This window comes from Anas acuta, chromosome 4 (assembly GCF_963932015.1).
Source record: "Anas acuta chromosome 4, bAnaAcu1.1, whole genome shotgun sequence".
NCBI lineage: Eukaryota > Metazoa > Chordata > Aves > Anseriformes > Anatidae > Anas > Anas acuta.
The window spans coordinates 64,645,631-64,665,253 of NC_088982.1; the positions used below are offsets into that span (position 1 = coordinate 64,645,631).

Consider the following 19,623-nt stretch of genomic DNA (forward strand, 5'->3'; position numbering starts at 1 on the left):
AGTCTTAACAAAAAGTTAGTATTGGCTGTATTATGGATTGAACTTTCATGGCAGTTTGAATTTATAATTTGTACATGGCTCCTCATCAATCTAATTTCAGGGAAAATCATAGTTCTGTACGGGTCTCAGCACAGTAAATGCACAAGAGCTTGATAGCAGCCCTAATACACAGTATCTTTTTCCTTCCCTACCCTCAGAAGAGCAGTTGAGAACAGACCAAAACAAGCAGCAATCAGCCTCACCAGCTGGGCTTTGGGTGAACAGCGAACATGGGAAGAAAGAGTATACCACCTAGAGGAACCAACTGTAGCCATGAAATCAGAAGAAAAAAGCTGTCAAACTATGGAAAAAAAAAAGTAATATAAACATAAAACAAGTTATGTGTTTAAAGCATATTTTATAAAATCAGGGAAAAGGTTTTTATCTCCTCACAAGATGCAGACGACAGCCACTGCCCTCAGAAGCTACCTGCAGCACCCTGCGAGTCCTTCATTGTAATGACCCCAGCTTTATTCCAAGAGAGGGCTAACTCTGTAGCAGTGCTCCCATAAACAACCTTGAACTGCCTAAATAAACCCCCCATTCAACCCCAGATCTTTCCTGGATCACAACTGGAGTGCTCAGCATCTGGCAGGACAGAGCCCTAAGGACATACGCAAGGAGAAATTAGGAATTTCAATTTATATGCTAATACTTGCTCTTACAGGAAAAATTGAAGTATAGCAAGTGATTTCTCATTGCACAGAAACAGCCTTGATTGTTATTTAATGATCACAACGGATAGCAAGAAAGCATGAAATGAAGCTAATAAATCTGTTGAGCCTGAAATGTTCCACAAATACAAGTAGTCAAAGTTTTCCAAGACTACTAGAAGCCTCATTTGCACATCCAACTCCTAAGAGGTCTGCAATCCAGGAGCCCTTTCCAGCTACTCCAGAAACAAACATCTCTCCAACTCAAATATAAATCTTACTTCATCTTAAAGCTTTAAATATTCTGCAAATTTCTTTATTTTCTTGACTCAAGGACATTGGACTGTATCAAAATACATTGAACTTTCTCCACTCAGTGGAAAGCACTGAAACTATTCTACAGAGTAATACAACACATCAATTTGGGTGCTTTTTAATATCTTTAAATTAAGTTTGGAAAGCATGCTCTAAATTTTTTCAAGAAAATGCAGCTTAATTATCATACTTCAAAAGAGAACATTAGGAAGAACTTCACGGAAAGGGTTGTGAGGCATTGCGATGGGCTGCCCAGGGAAGTGGTTGACTCACCATCCCTGGAGGTCTTTAAAAGACATTTAGATGTAGAGCTTAGGGATATGGTTTAGTGGAGGATTGGTTAGTGTTAGGTCAGAGGTTGGACTCCATGATCTTGGAGGTCTCTTCCAACCTAGATGATTCTGTGATTTGAAAGGCAAACTTCAGTAGGACATTTTCACAGGAGTTCTTAACCATATTCATTCAGATACTGGATAATTTTAGGTGACAAGACATAAAACAAAATCATAATGAAAATGTAATGATAAGGAGGCCTTTTCACAGCATATGTGATTCACATCTATGTGAATTCCTATTTCTATTTATTAATTACATAGATGTGAAATATCGTATTACACTTCTACGTAATTAAAAAGATTGTCTTTATTCTAATTTAATTCAGGATTTAAATAAAAGCTATAATCACTGGAATTCAATAAAAAGATTGCAAGTTGACAGTCTATGTATTACTATATGGACATACAATTAAGAACTATTAAGAACACAATTTTCACTGAAGAAAACAACCTTGAAACCCAATGCAAACATAGTAAAGATTGCAGATCTCTTGTATTATCACGAAAAAAGTATCTGTACAATACCAGTTATGTCTACTGCATGGCTTACTCTGTAGTACTCATCTTTATTGAACCTGTACCCTTAATAAATAGTAAGACTACAAGCACTGGTTTACTAACCTAATCAAGATTACAACTGAAAGCAGCAGGTAATTTTATATTAATTAGAATTTTACACTGACTTAAAGATGAATCACAATACCAAAATGTTTAAATAATTGACCATCATTACAGAAACAAACAAACAAACAAAAAAAACCAAGAACAGCAACAAGGTAACTTCATAGCCCTAAAATTATTAATTTAAGATTATTAAATTAATAATCTACTCCAGAATTTTTCAAATCAATAAAGGAATTTCAGTCATATAGAAGCACACTTTTATTCTACACTAAAAGACCAAGAAGGCTTGCTCCTTGCTCACTTACTTTAGTTTTGAGACTTGAGTCTCTTGTACCTGAGACAGTTATCCTTATTGTAAATTTTTAACTGAAGTTTACGCAGTACTGCCATATGATTACAACTGCAATATGGTACCAAAGCTTAACACACAAAAAAATTTCAGCTACATGCCTCTAGCGCTTTACGTAGCACTACTACACAGGAATATTTTGTCCAAAGAAACCTACTTCCAAACATTAGTATGCATAATAATGTAAATAGAAGACAACAAAAAAAATAATCATAGCCTTTCGTTTTCATTGATCCAGTGCTGAGATGTCTCCACCTACAGCTCTGACAAACTCCTCAAGTTCCTAGAGAACTTACGGCCTCAGTTCACTGCTTCAATTTGTAGTCCCTCCACTGTTAGAATGGCACAGGATACATAACTGCCAGAGAAAACCGATGGTTTTAGAAGACTGACTGGGTCACGAATCAAGTGCAAGAAAGCTTTTCCATCATGGTCAACTGAAAGTGTACCAGAGTCTCAGCAAGGCATTCATACCCTCAGCTGACATAAAACCCACCACTTCTTTCAAACTCTCATGCTTCGAAACCAACATACAAAATAGCACCTGCAAAATTCTGCGAGTTCTGTAAAATTCCTCCATGTTTGCTCTCTCATACTGAACACTCATGGCAGTACAAAGAGCAGAAATATCCATTTTCATTACCATGTTCTTCTTGTCATGCAGACACTTCATATAAGATACCACAAAGGAACTTCAGAGTACTATCACAATTACATAAAATTTCAAAGAGATGTGAAAGGAGGTTGGGAGGCCAGAAAATGATTTCAGCATTTGTTTATCTGTCACCAGAACAATTTGATGACTAATGGGACCACTGCACGATGAAAAATTGGATCCTGCCAGATCAAGTTGAGACAAAGATCTTCCAGTGAGTATCAAGTACTGAGCAACAACTTCCAGGCACAAAGCTCAGCTTAGACTGAAAATGTAAGCAAGTTTCCAGTCTCCATAGGCTAGTAAAAACCTTAAGAAAGAAACAGGAGTTCAGACCAATTGTTCTTCATCTTAAACTAAATTTTCCATGTTCTTCAATCACAGATCAACAAACTGGTACCACATGGCAAATGCAAAATAAACTGAAAGGCCTAGTAATTTCAGAGTTCTTCAATAAGGTGTTTAAGTTTTACCTAGACTAGCTAAAATACATCATTTTCTATGAAATTCAAGTTTATGCATAAGGTATTCGTCAGATCAGCCTGCTTTTAAGTGATAAATTAAGAAATAAGGCAAACATTACATGAGCAGTTTTTCTCCTTTCTTATTTCAGCCTTCTGGGAGGATAAAAGGATGGCCTTTTTAAATGAAAAACTAAAATCACACACACAAAAAAACTGATATCAAAGTTGTGTTTTTTTTCCCTCCCTGGAAAAGACAAAAGAAACACAAGCTCTACTAAAACCTGGAGCTTCTGAATCTTGGTTAATCATAGTAAATACTTTTGGTATTTGTGATAGTTTAAATGAATTTTCCTTACTCGATCCATTTTTAAAGGAAATTATTGTTCCATTACAAAATATTCAGTAAATCCACTACTCCCAGCTGCGTGACTTGACAGGAGGCTTTCAATTACACCTTATATTGCCGAGCAATTTAATTGTATTGCATTCAGTGTGAATAGTATTGCAAAGTTGACTTTTAAGATGTTCTTACTACAGTGTTTTAATACACCTAATTAGTCACCACTGAAATGGCTACTGGATTAGTTTACTTCAGTAAACTGAAACAGTAAAACGTTCATTCACTGAGAAGCATCAATTCTGAAAGTCACCTCTTAAACTAACAGAAAAAAATGCTTCTGACAAACCTTGGCTACATAATAAATATGCTGTTGTTACTTTGTTGTTACAAAGAACTGGTTTCCATTGCAATTCTACCAAGTTTGAAACCTTCAGGCTGAAATTCTAATTGCACCTCTCAATCTAAATTTTAAAATTACACAAGAATTGCACCACATCTACAGGACAAAGAATGCTTGTGCTGTCCACACAACTCATACACGTTTTGTATTTTAACAATATGCAGAACTTCCTTAAAGCCCCTTGAAAAGAAACGTTAACATCTGGATATCTCAGAATAGGAACCTTAAAAAAGGATAGAACATTTGGGTCATCCAAAGTTAGAAGAAACGCCTACCGTGGTCAACTTGAAAAATCCAATCTCATTTATCTAAACTGTACGTTGCTGAAAACTGCAGCTTGGATTTGACAGGTCAGGGGAAAGGGAGAAGACAGCCAGACAAATTATGGTCAAGATTAAAGAAGAATTTTGAGCAAAGTCTGAAAAATGTGCTAATACTTGCTGGGGTCTATTTACAGCAAAATGTGCTCCCCTCCAATGTCTGGAGGACTTCTTGTGCACATTGAATTGAACTTGCACATACACATATTCTGCTAGGATCATACCACGCTTTCCTGCCTACAAGATCCCTGACTCACTCACTCTGCAAAGGATGGCCAGCGTTCAGTATATGAATGAGGAAATGTGCAACAAACTAAATCTTACTGCTGGACACCTGCTTTATTTACTCTATAAACAGGAAAGCACATAAAGAACTGGTAGAAGCAGCAAATGCTTCAGCATAGTCCACTTCAGTTTACAATCCAGCACCCTACAGTGAAATGGGCTACCTGAGACAGATGTGTACAGACTGTGCTTCAAACCCTGCCCGGAGAATGGCAGCATCAGCAAAAGGGCAGGAGCACTGAAGTTTCAAAGAGCTGCAGATGAACCTAAAGAAGCCTGTCACAGCCGTAAGTAGAAACTGTCTGATCTAAGGCAGAATTCTCAATCATATTGTTAAAAATGGATTTCCTACTACGTGAGAGCAACTGCAGTCTTAAATCCTAGGTTAATGAAGCCACGGCGACTTGAGTTGGCACAATAGTTTGCAGAGAGGAGTCACACAAGCAGTAGGTGAAGACATTTTAAAACAAATTTGAACAGAAGTTATTTTAGATATTTAAAGCCTCATAAGAAAACAATGGAATCAAAAAGCAATTTTCTCTCTCCTTTGCACTAAAAACACTTGATCTTTTACATAAAAAAAACGTAACTCAGGAGCCCAATTCCCTTTAAATGTCAGGAGTATTAACTACCTTTTGAAAGTCTTCTCCTTGAATTTAAATCATTTCTACCATACTTACAGTAAAATTAAAAGGAAAAAATACTCTAAGCAAGCCAGGTGCCCCACCATGGACAGGAACTGGAGCACAGCCCCATGCTCTGTGAGGCAGGCAGCCGGAGCACTTCAGAGCTGGCAAGAACAAGCACACTGGTCAGAACAAAAACTGTACAAAAAGAGCCGAGCACAGCCTCAGTGCTGAGCAGCAATGTGACCAGACCAAGAGCTTTTGTAAGGACCTACTTTCATCTCTTTCACTTTCAAAGAACTGGAAGAAACACATTCGTCTAGGTTGTCCATCTCCCTACCAACCAGAACAATTTATGGATTTATTTTTAGTGGAATTATTAAACTAGGTATCTATTCATAGCAAATCTTCCTTAAATGTGTATTTCTGAGTTTGACAGAGCTTCTTACCAAAAGACCTCAGCTGACTACAGGCTTGGAAGTAGGACATCAGAACAATGCTTCCTACGGAGATTATTCTAACAGGACCTTTCCAGGCACAGCCAGCCTACATGGGTTAATTGCTTTAAAAGAGAAAGGAATTATTTTAATGGATTTAAGTTTGCATTCTCCTCCAAATTCAAACAACTCTCGTGAAAGTGGAATATGGAAAGCTAAAAAGTGACTGGCATAGAAGAGGGAGGTTGGACAGTTACAACTAAGCGGTCTGAAACATAACTGTATCTATACAGTATGAAATCATTTTAGTATCTCGCCACTTATTCAACACTTGTAAAGGAGTTATTTTGCTAGCTCAAGAAAAGAAGAATGAAGTCTTACCAAAAACTGGGAACAAGTAGGTGAAGAGAAAGAGAGAAGAAAGGGATAAAGAGTCAGGAGGCTAGCTGGACAGAGAAGCTGAAGAGATCACACAGATCACTAAGTTTATAAGGCAACCAGGATTAGAAGAAGATTCAGGAAAGAAACAACAGGCCTAGTGAGAGGCATAGTAAAGGAGGGAGACCCCAAGTACAAGACGCACATGTTCACAGGAAGTGGGGACCAAGACAAAACGCTTAAGGAGAACAACTATGGGTCCTGGAACTGGTACCAGGGGTTGGTTAGGATATGATAAAGACTGAAGAGCTAGATAAAGACTACTCTGAGAACCAGCTACGTAAGCAGATACCACTAAGTTTAGGAAGAACAGCTGCTGCTATGTTCTACCTTTTCTACCAGCACCTGCTTGGCTGGAAGGCAGCTAAACAACACACGATCCACTTCAAAGTTAGATGCTTTAAAGCAGGATGAAATGAATCCTTAGATCTGTTGAGAAGAGATGAACTAAAACAGCAAACAGTTTGTTCTTCAGTGCATCGGAATGAAACTTCAGATCACAAAGAAATATTGGTCAGTGATGCTGACACAAAATTACCTAGGAACCTTCACAGCACAATCAAAAAGAAAACCCTAAATCCAAAGAAAATATTTAGCTGCTTTAACCATATATTCAAGATTTTTTCCCCCCATCTTGCACCATTCGCTCTTGCTTTCAACTTCTGCAGCAAATGAAACAGAAGCCATATGGACAACATTTTGCTTCTCCGTGCAGTCCTGATTCCTCCCCAGAGCACAGCCATCCTTATCCTTCCTGCAGAATGAGGCATCGGGGAACAGTAAGCAGTCCTGTAAGCAAAATCTGTGTCTTAATAAGTGTATAAAAGGTAAAATTAGATCGTCTGCCTCTCCCACTTCCTAGTCAGAATATTTTCCTTACAGAACATTAGTATTCTTTCAGATTCACCCGTCCAGCCTAGAAAAAAACGGTCTAAATGTTATACACATTCAGACTCCACGACTGCAGTTGTGAGTGCTCAGCACTTTCAAAGTTTTAATGTGGCTCTACTTTCAGAGAAAAAGTACAAATACAAGACTGCTGTTGAAGTTACAGCATGAAAAACAAAAGCGGTGGGAGCATCTGTTTGTAGGAATAATACAGTTAGCTCAAAAAACCCACTGTGATAGTCCCACGATTGCTTAAAGCAATCAAAGGCAACACAAAAAAAATCCATCACAAGAGTTGGAACTACAGGATGGTTATCCTGTTTATGAGCAGAACTAGACAACTTAGAAGTCCTACCATACAACTTCCTTCACCAATTCATGTTTTAACACTGTACTCTGGCATATTATCCCATACAGTACGTTATACAGTGTAAGACGGTCACTTTGAGACAACAATCCTAAGAGTTATCAATTGGACAATGGAAAAGTGTAGTAGACAACAAAGCAGTATGTGGTTTGAGGATTGCTGGAAGGCACTACTAACAAGCAGAAATGCACAACATTGACTGTGCTAAAAAACAACAAACATCTGACTCAAAAGGAACAAAAAGGAACCTAGACTGAACAAACAAAATTATCCGATCAATATTTACTGAAATTTCTTCCTTCTCCTCTAACGTGCAAGATTGGTCATTGCTCAAGGCAAAACAAAACAAAACAAGACAATGCTCTGATACGCTACAGACAGAAACGCTCTTTATACATTTCTGCAATTATCTTCCCTAGGGTATGGAAAATACATTTGGGGCTCTTTATTTACAAGTTTTAGAGATCTTATTTGTTATTCTGTCCATCTGAGTAACAACAAATTTTAGGAAGGAAAGCTTCTTTTGAGGTTGATATTGTTAAGATTTGCTATGTACAGTGGACCACATAAATTTGCATACATCAGATTTCTGAAAGCTTTCAAAGCATCCAAAGTCTGTGCAAACTGCAGGGCTAAGAGTCAGGTAACTGAAAGACTGCACTCAGGTGCTTCATAAAAGCTGTGAAAGGATAATTTGTTTATTTGACAAGGGAAGAGTTTAACTCCATGTGAAGCACTTCTTAAAATAATCCAAATTAAGGGAAAAAAGAAAGCTGAAAGAGTAAAAAGTCTGGAAAAGGGAATGGTGTAAATCAAAACCATGCTTTTCAGAGAAGTATAAAATCTTGAATCCTGCAATGCATCTTATTGGACCACCTACACAACACACTCTACAAACTTTCAACTCACCTAAATTAAGGATACAGACAATAAAAGTTGCCTGACCCAGTCGGACAGCCACGCTCCAAGGAAGTCATTTCAAGACAAACAACTAGATTTAAACAGAAGGTGAAGATGATAGTGCTCACCTCTAACACGGGAAACAAGGAGACAGAAGGGAGTTCTAGAATAATGATAGGTTCTAAGTACTATAAAAGTGATCATGCAGAGATACACTAGAAAGAAAGCCAAGCACATTAGGGCATGGAAACAGAAAATGTAGGCAGCAGAACATATGCAGCGGCTCACATAAATCCTTGCACAAATTCCTTCAATAAGAAATTCAATAAATTAGTTATTAAATGGGGAGCAAGTAGCTTTCAAGAACCAGACACTTGAAAGCATGATTAAAATTGGGAGTACCGTGTTTGCTTTATGATTAACACCAATTCCAATTTGCTTTATCTACCACATTGAAGGAAACATTTAAATTATTCAACTACCAGATCAAGAAAAAAAAAGAAAAAAAAATAAGAAGAAACAGCAAGCTGACCATGAGCCAGCAGTGTGCCTTGATGGCCAGGAGGGCCAACCATACCCTGGCGTGCATCAAGCATGGCACTGCTAGTCAGTCAAGGGAAGGGATGCTCTCAGACACATGGTTTGATTTTTTTGGGCGGTCCTTTGGGGATCCGTGAATCGGGATGATCCTTGTGGGTCCCTTCCAACTCGGGATATTCTATGATTCTATGAATTAAATCTATGGAAGTAAATTGGATGTTATACCAGAACACAATGCTCAAATCTAGATATATTAGCTTGATAGAATAATGTAGTGCTGGGAAGTGTTAAGAGAATCACTGATATTGTTACTGACACAAGTGAAACCCGATCTCCACTAAACTAAAACTTTACATGTAGACAGTAAAGAAAAAGGACAGCTCTTCTTGAAGAGGAAAAAACACAAGTGCACAAAGTACTGCATGGCATCTAGAACAGAAAGATAAGCATTCATTCCTCTCTTCTCAAGGTGAAAGCAAAGAAACGTAAAACGAAATTGAGTTGTGGCCACGTCAGAACTGAGAAAGGCAGCTATTTTCCTCCTGACCTCGTCAGAGACCTGTGTATTTCTCTCAAAGGGGAAAGTGGGAACTAAGCCATATGCTGAATGAGATTATTTCAATTTTGACTATCTTGTTATATTTGTAAAAAATATAATTAAAAAAAAATCTCTAAGAACAGGAGACTGCACATGGATTCACAGATTTATATACCCATACAGTAAGAACTTTTAAATGAGGGCTGCTTTATAGCAGCCTTCAGGCTAGGTCTATGTTACAAGTCCATTTTCCTTCAGTCATTCCAAAGACTGGATAAACAATGTCCCCTGCATTCCTGAAGGGAGGCTAACAGTTCTCATAAATCTCCAGAAAGTAGATGTAAAGTATCACCAAGGACTCCAAACATAAAAGCATCATATAGCACCTGTACCAGCGAACTTGAGCAGATGGCATCTTTCATTTCAAGGTTGTCCTGGTAAAAGTGAAGACAGCAGACCTGCCTGAAGGCTACACACACATAATCAAAAAGATACACTCAAAGCCTTTTCCAGTACTTGTGTAATACCTCTTGCTTTTAAGATGTATGCCAGCAGCTTATCTAAAAGTAAGGTGAAAGTTTTCTGCAGGGCAAGGATATTCATTCCTCAGCTGATGGGTTTCTTGCGCTTTTCTCTAAGGCTATGGATCCTGGTCTCTGTCAGAAAGGATGATGATCCAGACAAACGGAGAGCCCAAACTATGCTAGCAGTTTCTGCCCTTCTTACCTTAACAAACATTTCTCTTTCTGTAAGTGCTGCTTATGATATTTTTAAAGACAGAAGCTCCACGTTGTCTAAATGATTTGATCTCAGAGTACACTACAAAAGAACTAGATCAATAAAAGCAAAGGTGGAGGACGTTTGCAGGTGAGGAAATACTTTCATGAAACCAAAAGGAAGTGCTAGTGGCTATCCAATCCAGAACGCTTTCATAATCATAAGAACAAGGAAATATCACCAACCCAGAAGGAAGGAATTTAGGATTCAACAGTCAAACAGTAAAAATTAAACTAACCCAAGCTAAAATGCTCTCTTCTCATCCTGGTAATTCTAAAACGGGTTAGGTGTGCCTATTGCCCATTTTCCATTCTAAAAATTACCAGTAAACTTTTGTAGTGAAATACCAGATTTTTCCCTTCCTGGCAGGCAAATCATACGTAAGTGGCAGCTCACTTCAAAAATCTGTGCGACCATACTTTAATGAAGGGACTACGCTCCCCATTTAAATTTGAAAGTTGACAAATAGATGAAAACATGAATCCTCATTAGCACTTTGATAACCTTAGCCCAGCTGTACTTTAACTCATCAAGCGGTCCTTCACATCCAAAAGACGTAAGTGAAGAAAGCTCAACAGGACCTAAGTAATTTGTTTATAAAAGACATTTCCATAGCAAGTAGGATGATCAGAGTCTTAACTTCAGAAATTTATTATTTTTACAAACAAGACATTATCTCCTCCCCCCAGAAATTCTTTCTTTAATCTGGAGTGACAGCAGTTTCCAAACTTCCTTCATTTTGACCTCTTTCAAGGATTTAATGCTTGAAGCCAGTAAAAAGCAGCCTTGCAAAAGAGTGATGTGGAACAGTCTGTGGTGTAAATGCCTGAAGTAACTAGGAAAATAAAACTAACATTCACACTTTTAAGGAAAAGGTACAGCTTTGAAGAGGCTTTCAGGGTAGGGCATAACTGCATTACCTGAGCATTCCCTAGGCTCCCAACCTTAGATGCTATCGCGCTGGGGAAACTTGGTGTGCTAGCCCTAAGGAACAGCACGGAGCGGAGAGTGGAGTGGAGACACCACGGCTAGGCTCTGTAATCAGGTGGGGCCTCGATTGTTCTTGTGCACAAAGCTGCACTTTTTGCCACCCTAAGCCAAAGACCTGTCATGTTTTGACAAATGCTGTACCCTAGTGTACTTTTTGCTCATTATAGTATCATTATAATACCAAAACACACCTCCATCCCAAAAGCTACCCGCCTCCAAGGTGCGACCACCCCTCACTGAGCATGCGCCCTGAATTTCTCGGAGCCTATTACTTTAAACGGAGACGGGAAAACTTTACACCAATCATAACTAAGATATGCTTGACTAGAGCCACTCAAGCTCCACCTAAAAGATAGAAAATAATATAAATTGGCCCAAGAGAGAGGGGATGTTAGGGAAGATACCATCGTCAGGGGAGATACCATCCCAAGGACATACAACATCCTTAGGACCTCCTGACTCCTGGGATCAGTCGACGGGCTGAGCCTCTCTTCCCTCCCATTGGGACGCCTTTGGGTGAGATCTGAACATTTGCTTATAAATCTCTGTAGAGTCTTTGATCCTTTTAACGCGTTTATTTCTAGGCTGCGCACCTGTAACACCTAGAACACCTATAACACCTATAGCACCTGGAACACCTATAACACCTATAGCACCTGGAACCCACACCTAGAACCCACACCTAGAACCCACACCTAGAACCCACACCTAGAACCCACACCTAGAACCCACACCTAGAACCCACACCTAGAACCCCTGTAACACCTGTGTATTTCATGCATACTAGCTTGCTTTTGCAGACAGTCACTATCACCGGCAATCCAAAAGAACCTGATTATCTGTTGCTGTAATAAACCATACTTGATTGCATTGTGATAGCTCTCATTAATGCAACTAGGGTGAGGGTGGTTATCCGTGATAGTTCAGTGTTCTGAATCTAACCAGACCCCCAGACGGTTAATGCATTTTTGGTGAATGTCCGAACGGACCCCCAGTTTTGGTGAATGTCCGACTGGTTCAGCACTCTGAATCCAACCGGGCCCGTAACGGTTAATCAGCTACATCCCTTTAACGCGACACAGTCTAGAATACATTATCCAACCTTAGCTCCTGCTAATAGCTTTGGAAACTGCTCGAGTACCAAGAAAAACCATCCACAGAGAAAAAGCATTTCCAAATAGCAGAAAATAAACAGAAGTGACAAAAAGCATAATTGTGTGAAATTTAAAAATAAATCATTCACATTAACCATATTGTTGGTTCTTCATATACTGTACAGGAAAGACAAAGGGATGTGAATATTTAAAAGGGCAATGAGCAGATCGAGAGAATAATGAAGAGTAACATGATCTGCACTGCAACAGCTCCCAAACGCTCTGTTCTGGCTGGGAGTCCCATGGTGCTATGTACAGCACCGAAGATGAGCCCCCATCTCAGAAAGCACACATCCCAAACACATTTAAATTAACAAAAAACAATTAGGATATTAATCTGATGTAACACGTCTGTTTATCAGATGGGATATATTTTTGGAGACTTTGGCCTAGAGAAAAAGATTATGATAATCCTTTTCTGACAACATGATTTAAGAAAGTAACTACGAAAGGAGACAAAAAAATCATTGCCCTCTCAGTCATGAAGTGCTTGGCTCACACAAATGGTGTTTATCCTGCAGAAGGGGAAAAAGACTGCTTTCCCAATTCAGCAGTAAAATGCAGGTTCTCCATTTCTGTAAGTTTATTTTTATTTTTTAACTTTCTTTTATTAGCAGCTGGAATGTGTCGTCTGATTTGCATAAAATTCGCTGCAGTTTAGAAAGAAATTTTCTAAGTTCATTTCCATCAAAATATTAGCCTTTCATTTGCATTGCATAACATTTATAAAACACGTGTTTTAGAAGAGAACATTATAAGAAAATTGCTGGAAGTCATCCCAGAAACCACTGCATTACATACCCTTTCTGTAATTCAGGAGAAAAAGATCCTATACATTATTCTAGACTGGGAGACAGAAAAGAACAAATCATTGTGGATTCAGCATTTGCTGCCAGAACACCTAGAAATGTTTTTTATGCAGAGGGAGCATCCTTTCTAAAACCCATGCAGAATCCTTTGTCAAATTGAAAGGACTGCATCAGTTATCAACAATGTTTCTGTTCGCTTTTTTCTGGACTGTAAGTCAAAGAGAGAATACCAACACAGACCATTTGCAAAATGATTAACATCTATGCGTGATCTTGATCCAAAAAATAGTGATAAAAGGAACTCTGCCCTCCAACAATCAAGAGAGCAGCAGTGTGGGAAAAAAAGTTTATTATTGTCACAGACCCTGATAGAAAAATGCACCAAAAATAACGTCATGAAAACAGCAGTGCCATATATGCTGCTTAAAGACACAGTAACAAATACAGATAGTACTTTCAGGAGTACTTCACTTTTAAAAGCCCTAAAAATCCCCGCTTTCAACACTAAATACCGAAAATTAAGTTAATATATCCCACTCGTTCTCAATCCAGTAATACCTTTAAAGTCTACATGCGCCTAATTAAAAAGCATTGCTGTAGCTAAAGATTATCACAATCCAGATGTAGCCTAAGAAATCCCTTAAGCCTCCTTCTTTCAAAGAGATGAGGGCAGACCTGCAGATGATAGCATATGGAAAAGGAATGAGAAAGTAGCGGCCTAACAGAGATACTAGAAAGCAGGGCAGCATCCAGAAAAGCTAAACTGGAAAAAAGCTTCAATTTAAATGGCATCCAGCGTGCCATTTAAGCTTTTTCAGTATATTGTGAGGCATGCAGCAGCTTAAGCCAGATTCAAACCCTGTTTACACAGCTTGGAGCTCGGGTGCGCAGCACAGAGAGCCCAGCGTAGCCCAGAGCCACCTTGAGGACAAAGCTGATAAAACTGAAAATTGATTTTTCTTGCTAGGGAGAATAAAACACACCCCAAAATTACCTCTTCTTATTAACAATAAAACACCTAAGTAGCATAAGTGTCTCTGTGTACATGCATTTTATATTTTGCGTGTTAACATCCATTCATTTCAGGGGCTTAGACAGTGAATGCTCTTGCATGGGGCATTTGGGATGAGGCTGGGGCAAAATGCTTGGTGCATCAGAGCAGACATTCCCAGAGGGCTGTTTCTCAGCCACCTCACTGGTTTGCAATGACACATTGCCCTCTCCTTGGCCTAAAGCACATGGTACTGATCCAGAGCCATGAAAAGTCAATGGGGAAGGCATGCAACGTCATCAACACAGCGTCATCGCAGACCTTAAGTCTTTTGCTATGCCCTGGATTTCATCTTTGAGCACAGTTTGAAGAGCATATCCGAGCCAGGCCCCTCCACAACGTACATATTCCAAGTTCCCACAACTGAATGTCATTTAACACCTTTTACCTTTGGTTACTTTGGCTCCCTTGTGCCCTTTCCATCCTCAACATCTGTGTAACAGCGAAAATTATCAGCCAAAAATTGTATTAACCTGCTTAGCACGCCTAACGTTAGCGTTAACACTGGAGAAATGTGCTTAAATTTGACACTGAGTAATTAAACTAAATCGTATGTGTTTAAAAAGCATTGTTCTAAATGTACTCTCAAATCACTGCGGAGATGTAGGTAATTACGTATAGCAGTCAATGCACTGGAAAGAGAAGAGGAGGAAGTGTTCTTGACAAAGTAAAAGGAGCTGGTGAGCATTGATCATCATCTGAAGAAAGAACATGGGTGCTGTAAAGCACGTAACCTGTAAGGTATGCTGTCAATAAAAAGAGAAAATAGGGGAAATAAAGACAAGAAAAGGGCAACAGCTATTTCTTTAAATGAAGCTCAGCTGCTGAATTCCTTTCTATAAATCTACTTGTATTTGTTTTTAAATCCAAGATTACTCTGTTCTAAACAGTATTTCCTACATATCAAAACCTGCACAGAGGAGCACGTATTTCTCAATATTGATTTGACAGGCTACTAAATGAAAATTTTAATGCTTACTGGTATGCTACAACAGTTAATTTGTAAAAACAAGCAAGCAAGCAAAACCAACAAAAAAAACAAAGCTGTGCTAAAACAAAGTTGTATCTGTAGAATATTTTCATGAAAAGCAATATTTGGCAATTAGTAGTCCCTCAAAAAAAAAAATCAGTGGGTGACAAAGACTTCTACATAAAATGACTCATGAAGAGGAAGAAGGCAAGGGTGGCACACAGATTTGCATGCAAAAATATAAGGTAACTGCTAGTCTCTGCAGTCGGTAGAGCAGGTTGTCTTTCAGATCACAGGTACTCGTGTAGTTATACAAACGTCCTTGCTTGTTCAACACTGAAGGTCTTAAAAAGCTGACCTGAATTTCTTCCTTTTTTTTTTTTTTTTTTTGTAAGGGCTCTTATTCAATTCACATATTGGTTAGCAATTAAAAAAAAAATAACAACAAAGAAATGCATTGAATAACGAATGATGTTATGACAATTACATCTTTGCCAGCAGTAGAATAAGCAAACCCACAGCAGCACAGCAGATTAAGGACAGTTACATCAAAACGAAACCTGGTAAAAGACACAGGTTTAAAATTCTCTTACACAGAAGAAAATCCAAAAAGGCAGAAGGCTTTTTAAGACGCTGAACTTAACACACACACAATGAAGTACAGGGAACACCACTGCAAGACGTATGCATCTTACCTGTGAGCACTGCTTTTGCTGAAGGGTCTGCCAGATCCAGCGCAGATTTCCCGTCGGTGTTCCGAATGTTTGGATCAGCTCCGTGCTGCAGCAGTACTGTGCAGGGAAAGCAGAAACAGTATCTTACCTCAGGGATACACAGATTATTTACTGTTAAGTGTCTCCTCGGCATGATGTAGGCATAAACACACATTGCACAGTTTTCTTTATTTTTCCCTTTTTTTTTTTTTCCCCTCTAAGCACTGCAGCAAAGGATGTTCTCCAGAGTAGAGCTAAGTTGGCAAGTTAAGGTGTAGTAGGATCATATGACTTCTCTTGATAAACATGAGCCCTGAATCTCTTGCAATACTCAGTTTTGGGTCCCCCTCCCGCCTGCTAGCTGAGGAGCTGTGCCTTCACCGACTCGCACTGGGCAATCTGCTAACTGTGGAACCTGCTCCTGGCTTTTACTATCACTGCTGCTGCTCGTTACCACTCCTGTTCCTCTTCCTGGTGAGTATCCGAGGCCATCAATGCCATGCTGTAAAGCAGCAATGCTCCAGTTTGTGAGTGGCTCACCGCTCACACAAAGAATTTTAACCACAGCACAACAGCCTGCCTTCAAAAAACATATCAAATAGTTAAGATGTGTCCCTTACAGCCTGTAAGTTCAGAGACTATTACTCTCATTTTTCTCCCCACACAAACACTAAACTGAGTAACCCCTACAAATATTTGGAGTATAACATGCAACCATACGTCTAGGAAGGCATTAATACCCTGAATTACCATCTACAGAAGCTCATCCCAAAAAATGGAAATGACAGTTTCGGCTATAAACCCTTCTCACCAGAAACAACAACAATGCAATTTAGCCTCGCAAGATAAAGGTGTTTTTTTTTTTCTTCTTCTTTTTACAGAATTTGATAACAAAGTCCACAACAACAAGAGAGATCTGGCAAGCAAGGCCCCAACTTTCTAGTTCCCCAAATGTCATGCAAAATAGACACAGCATGTTACCACAACACAACAACACAAATCCAGAACAACAGTAAATAAAATTATATTACATACATCACTTCAGTCAGCACAAGGCTTTTCATAAGTTTATTCTTAAATTCAAGTCTTAAATGACAGTAGTGTTGTTTTTAGTCCAACCTCTCTTCTTAAACAATCCTGGCTTTAAATGCTTATAACATTGCCAAATTTCAGGTATTTCAGTTTAATGTGTCCTATGCTAGATGCTTGCCTTAGGCTGATTTTTTGCAGAAGTTCGGTGCTTTAAGGAAGCAAATTGACTTTTTCATGCTTTGTCAAGAAGCTGCAATCCTTTCCAAAACATGGAAGAAGATTCAAATAGGCAGACTGGGCTTTTCCAAGGAAGGACAGAAGTGGTGGTTTGTTGATGGTGGTTTGTTTGTATTATTATTTTTTTTTCCTCTTAAGTTTGCCACGTCAAGAGGAAGGCACCGAAATAGCAAATAAAAAATGAAAAAATAAATAAATGAAAGGTTCTAGCACATGTTTAAAGAGGATTGTAAAAACCTGGCACCCATATTTCTTGAAGATGCCATCTGTGTCATACGTGCAACCACCTCCTTAGAGATTTACTCACAGGCAAACATGACTCTGAGCCAGCGTCACCAGCCAGTCAGGCACACTGCAGCAGGAGGTGGTGACCAGGCCCTTCTCCAGATTTTTTCTAAACAGCGTGAAACAGAGAAAGTTAAGTATGGAGAGATGTACTCAGCGTGTTTTGCCTCTATTCTCTTGGATCACGAGGTGAGGAAAATTATTCATCCCAGAAGGCATCAGGGTAAGAGTGAAACCATAAAGGAGCAAACCAGCAACTAGCTGCCTATTAAGAGTGAATAATACAAAATAATGAACACAACACAGCCTGGATGAGAAGACAGTGGATGAATCTTTTGGAAAAGAGCCTGGGACAAGAAGTGATGAGAGAGAAGAACCAAACGAGGTGTTGCTAAGCCACTAGCCATCACATTTGAGAGGTCACGGCAGCCTAGCGAAATTCAGCGGCTGCAAAAGGGGAAACATACCCCCCCTTTTTAAAAAGGGAAAAAAGCAAGACCTGGGGGACTACAGGCCAGTCAGTCACACCTCTGTACTTGGCAAGATCATGGAGCAGATCCTCCTGGAAACTAGGTTAAGGCACATGGAAAATAAGGAGGTGGCTGGTGACAGCCAACTTGGTTTCACAAAAGGTGGATCATTCCTGACAAACCTGGTGGCCTTCTATGACAGGGTCACAGCACTGGTGGGTAGGGGAAGAGCAACTGACACCATCTACCAGGACTTGCACAAAGCCTCTGACACTGTCCCCTGTGGCATCCTTGTCACTAAGTTGGAGAGAGATGGATTTGATGGATGGACCACTTGGTGGGTGAGGATTTGGCTGGATCACAGAATGGTTGAGGTTGGAAGGGACCTCTGAACATCATCTCCACCCAATCGACCACATCTTGAGCACCATGCTCAGCTCTGGGGTCCCCAGCATAAGGACATGGACCTCTCAGAGTAGGTCCAAAGGAGGGTGAGAGCATCTCTCCTGTGAAAACAGTCTGAGGGAGGTGGGGTTGTTCAGCCTGGAGAAGAGAAGGCTCCTGGAAGACCTTACAGTACCTAAAGGAGGCCTACAGGAGAGCTAGGGAGGGACTCTGTCAGGGGTTGTAGGGATAGGACAAAGGGGAATGGCTTTAAACTGAAAGAGAGGAGGTTGAGATTAAATATAAGGAAGAAATTCTTTATTCTGAGGGTGGTGAAGCACCCTCAGAATTGTTGGTATGGCTTACAACATATAATTTTCATATCAGGTTTTTAAAAACCTTGACAAATACATTAAAAATTGGCTAAAGGTGCTTAAGCTGGATGCCTACACAAACTCCGAAGTAACAACTACCTGTGGAGCAAGCACTTGGAGTGGCCACACTGGGCTCAGAACCAGAACCTTCAGAACTCGCCTGCAGTAACCATGAGACTTCTCCTCCTTCCTCCTGGGGTCACTGATCCCAGCAGCCACAGCCCTTCCAGCCTCTCCAGTAGGCAAGGGAACGGTTCCACCAACACATCTACCCTGGGAAATGTACGAAGTGGCATCTCCGGATGAAAAATCAATTATATTAACCTGCATACTGATTCAGCCCTCATTTATACAGAGAGCAAATTCAGGCCAAAGGCAATGTTGTTTCGTACACTTCCTGTAGTGACTACCTGATTTTATCCCTTCCACACTTCTCCAAAATCTCTTACACACACAGAAAAAAAAATCCAAGCGAGCAATGTTGTCATCAGCATGAAATAACAGAAGAAATACAGCAGAAATTTGGCCTGTTCTGTAATGCAGCTGTACTTTAATACCTGGGAAACCACAGGTGGCTTCTAATTGAATGTTCTCCTGCTTGTTCAAAACCTTTAGCACTTTAGCACACAAAGTCTCTTCTAACCACAGGGTATTCGAGATCTAGACACGGCGTCTAGAAATTTCCTTTTCAGTGCACCAGGGACATATAAAAATATCAGGCCGGATCTCCTGTTTGAGAAAAATATTCCCTTTATAACGAACCACAGCAGAAGAAGCCGTCCTAGCTAACTGTATCTATTCTGGCTTTCAAACACCGCACGCTGATTTTAGAGGATGTTTTCTGAGTAGCCTGAACAGGAGATG

At 39.6% G+C, this 19,623-nt stretch overlaps 1 protein-coding gene across 2 annotated transcripts in view; it reads right to left on the minus strand.

Annotated features, from left to right (window-relative positions):
* The window catches only part of TNKS (tankyrase), a 101,053-nt gene that overhangs the window by 67,866 nt on the left and 13,564 nt on the right, over positions 1-19,623 (minus strand). For both annotated transcript variants that reach the window (XM_068681664.1, XM_068681665.1), the window contains exon 3: positions 15,960-16,055. In XM_068681664.1, the coding sequence (XP_068537765.1) occupies positions 15,960-16,055 (96 nt within the window). The remainder of the gene's footprint in view (positions 1-15,959; positions 16,056-19,623) is intronic.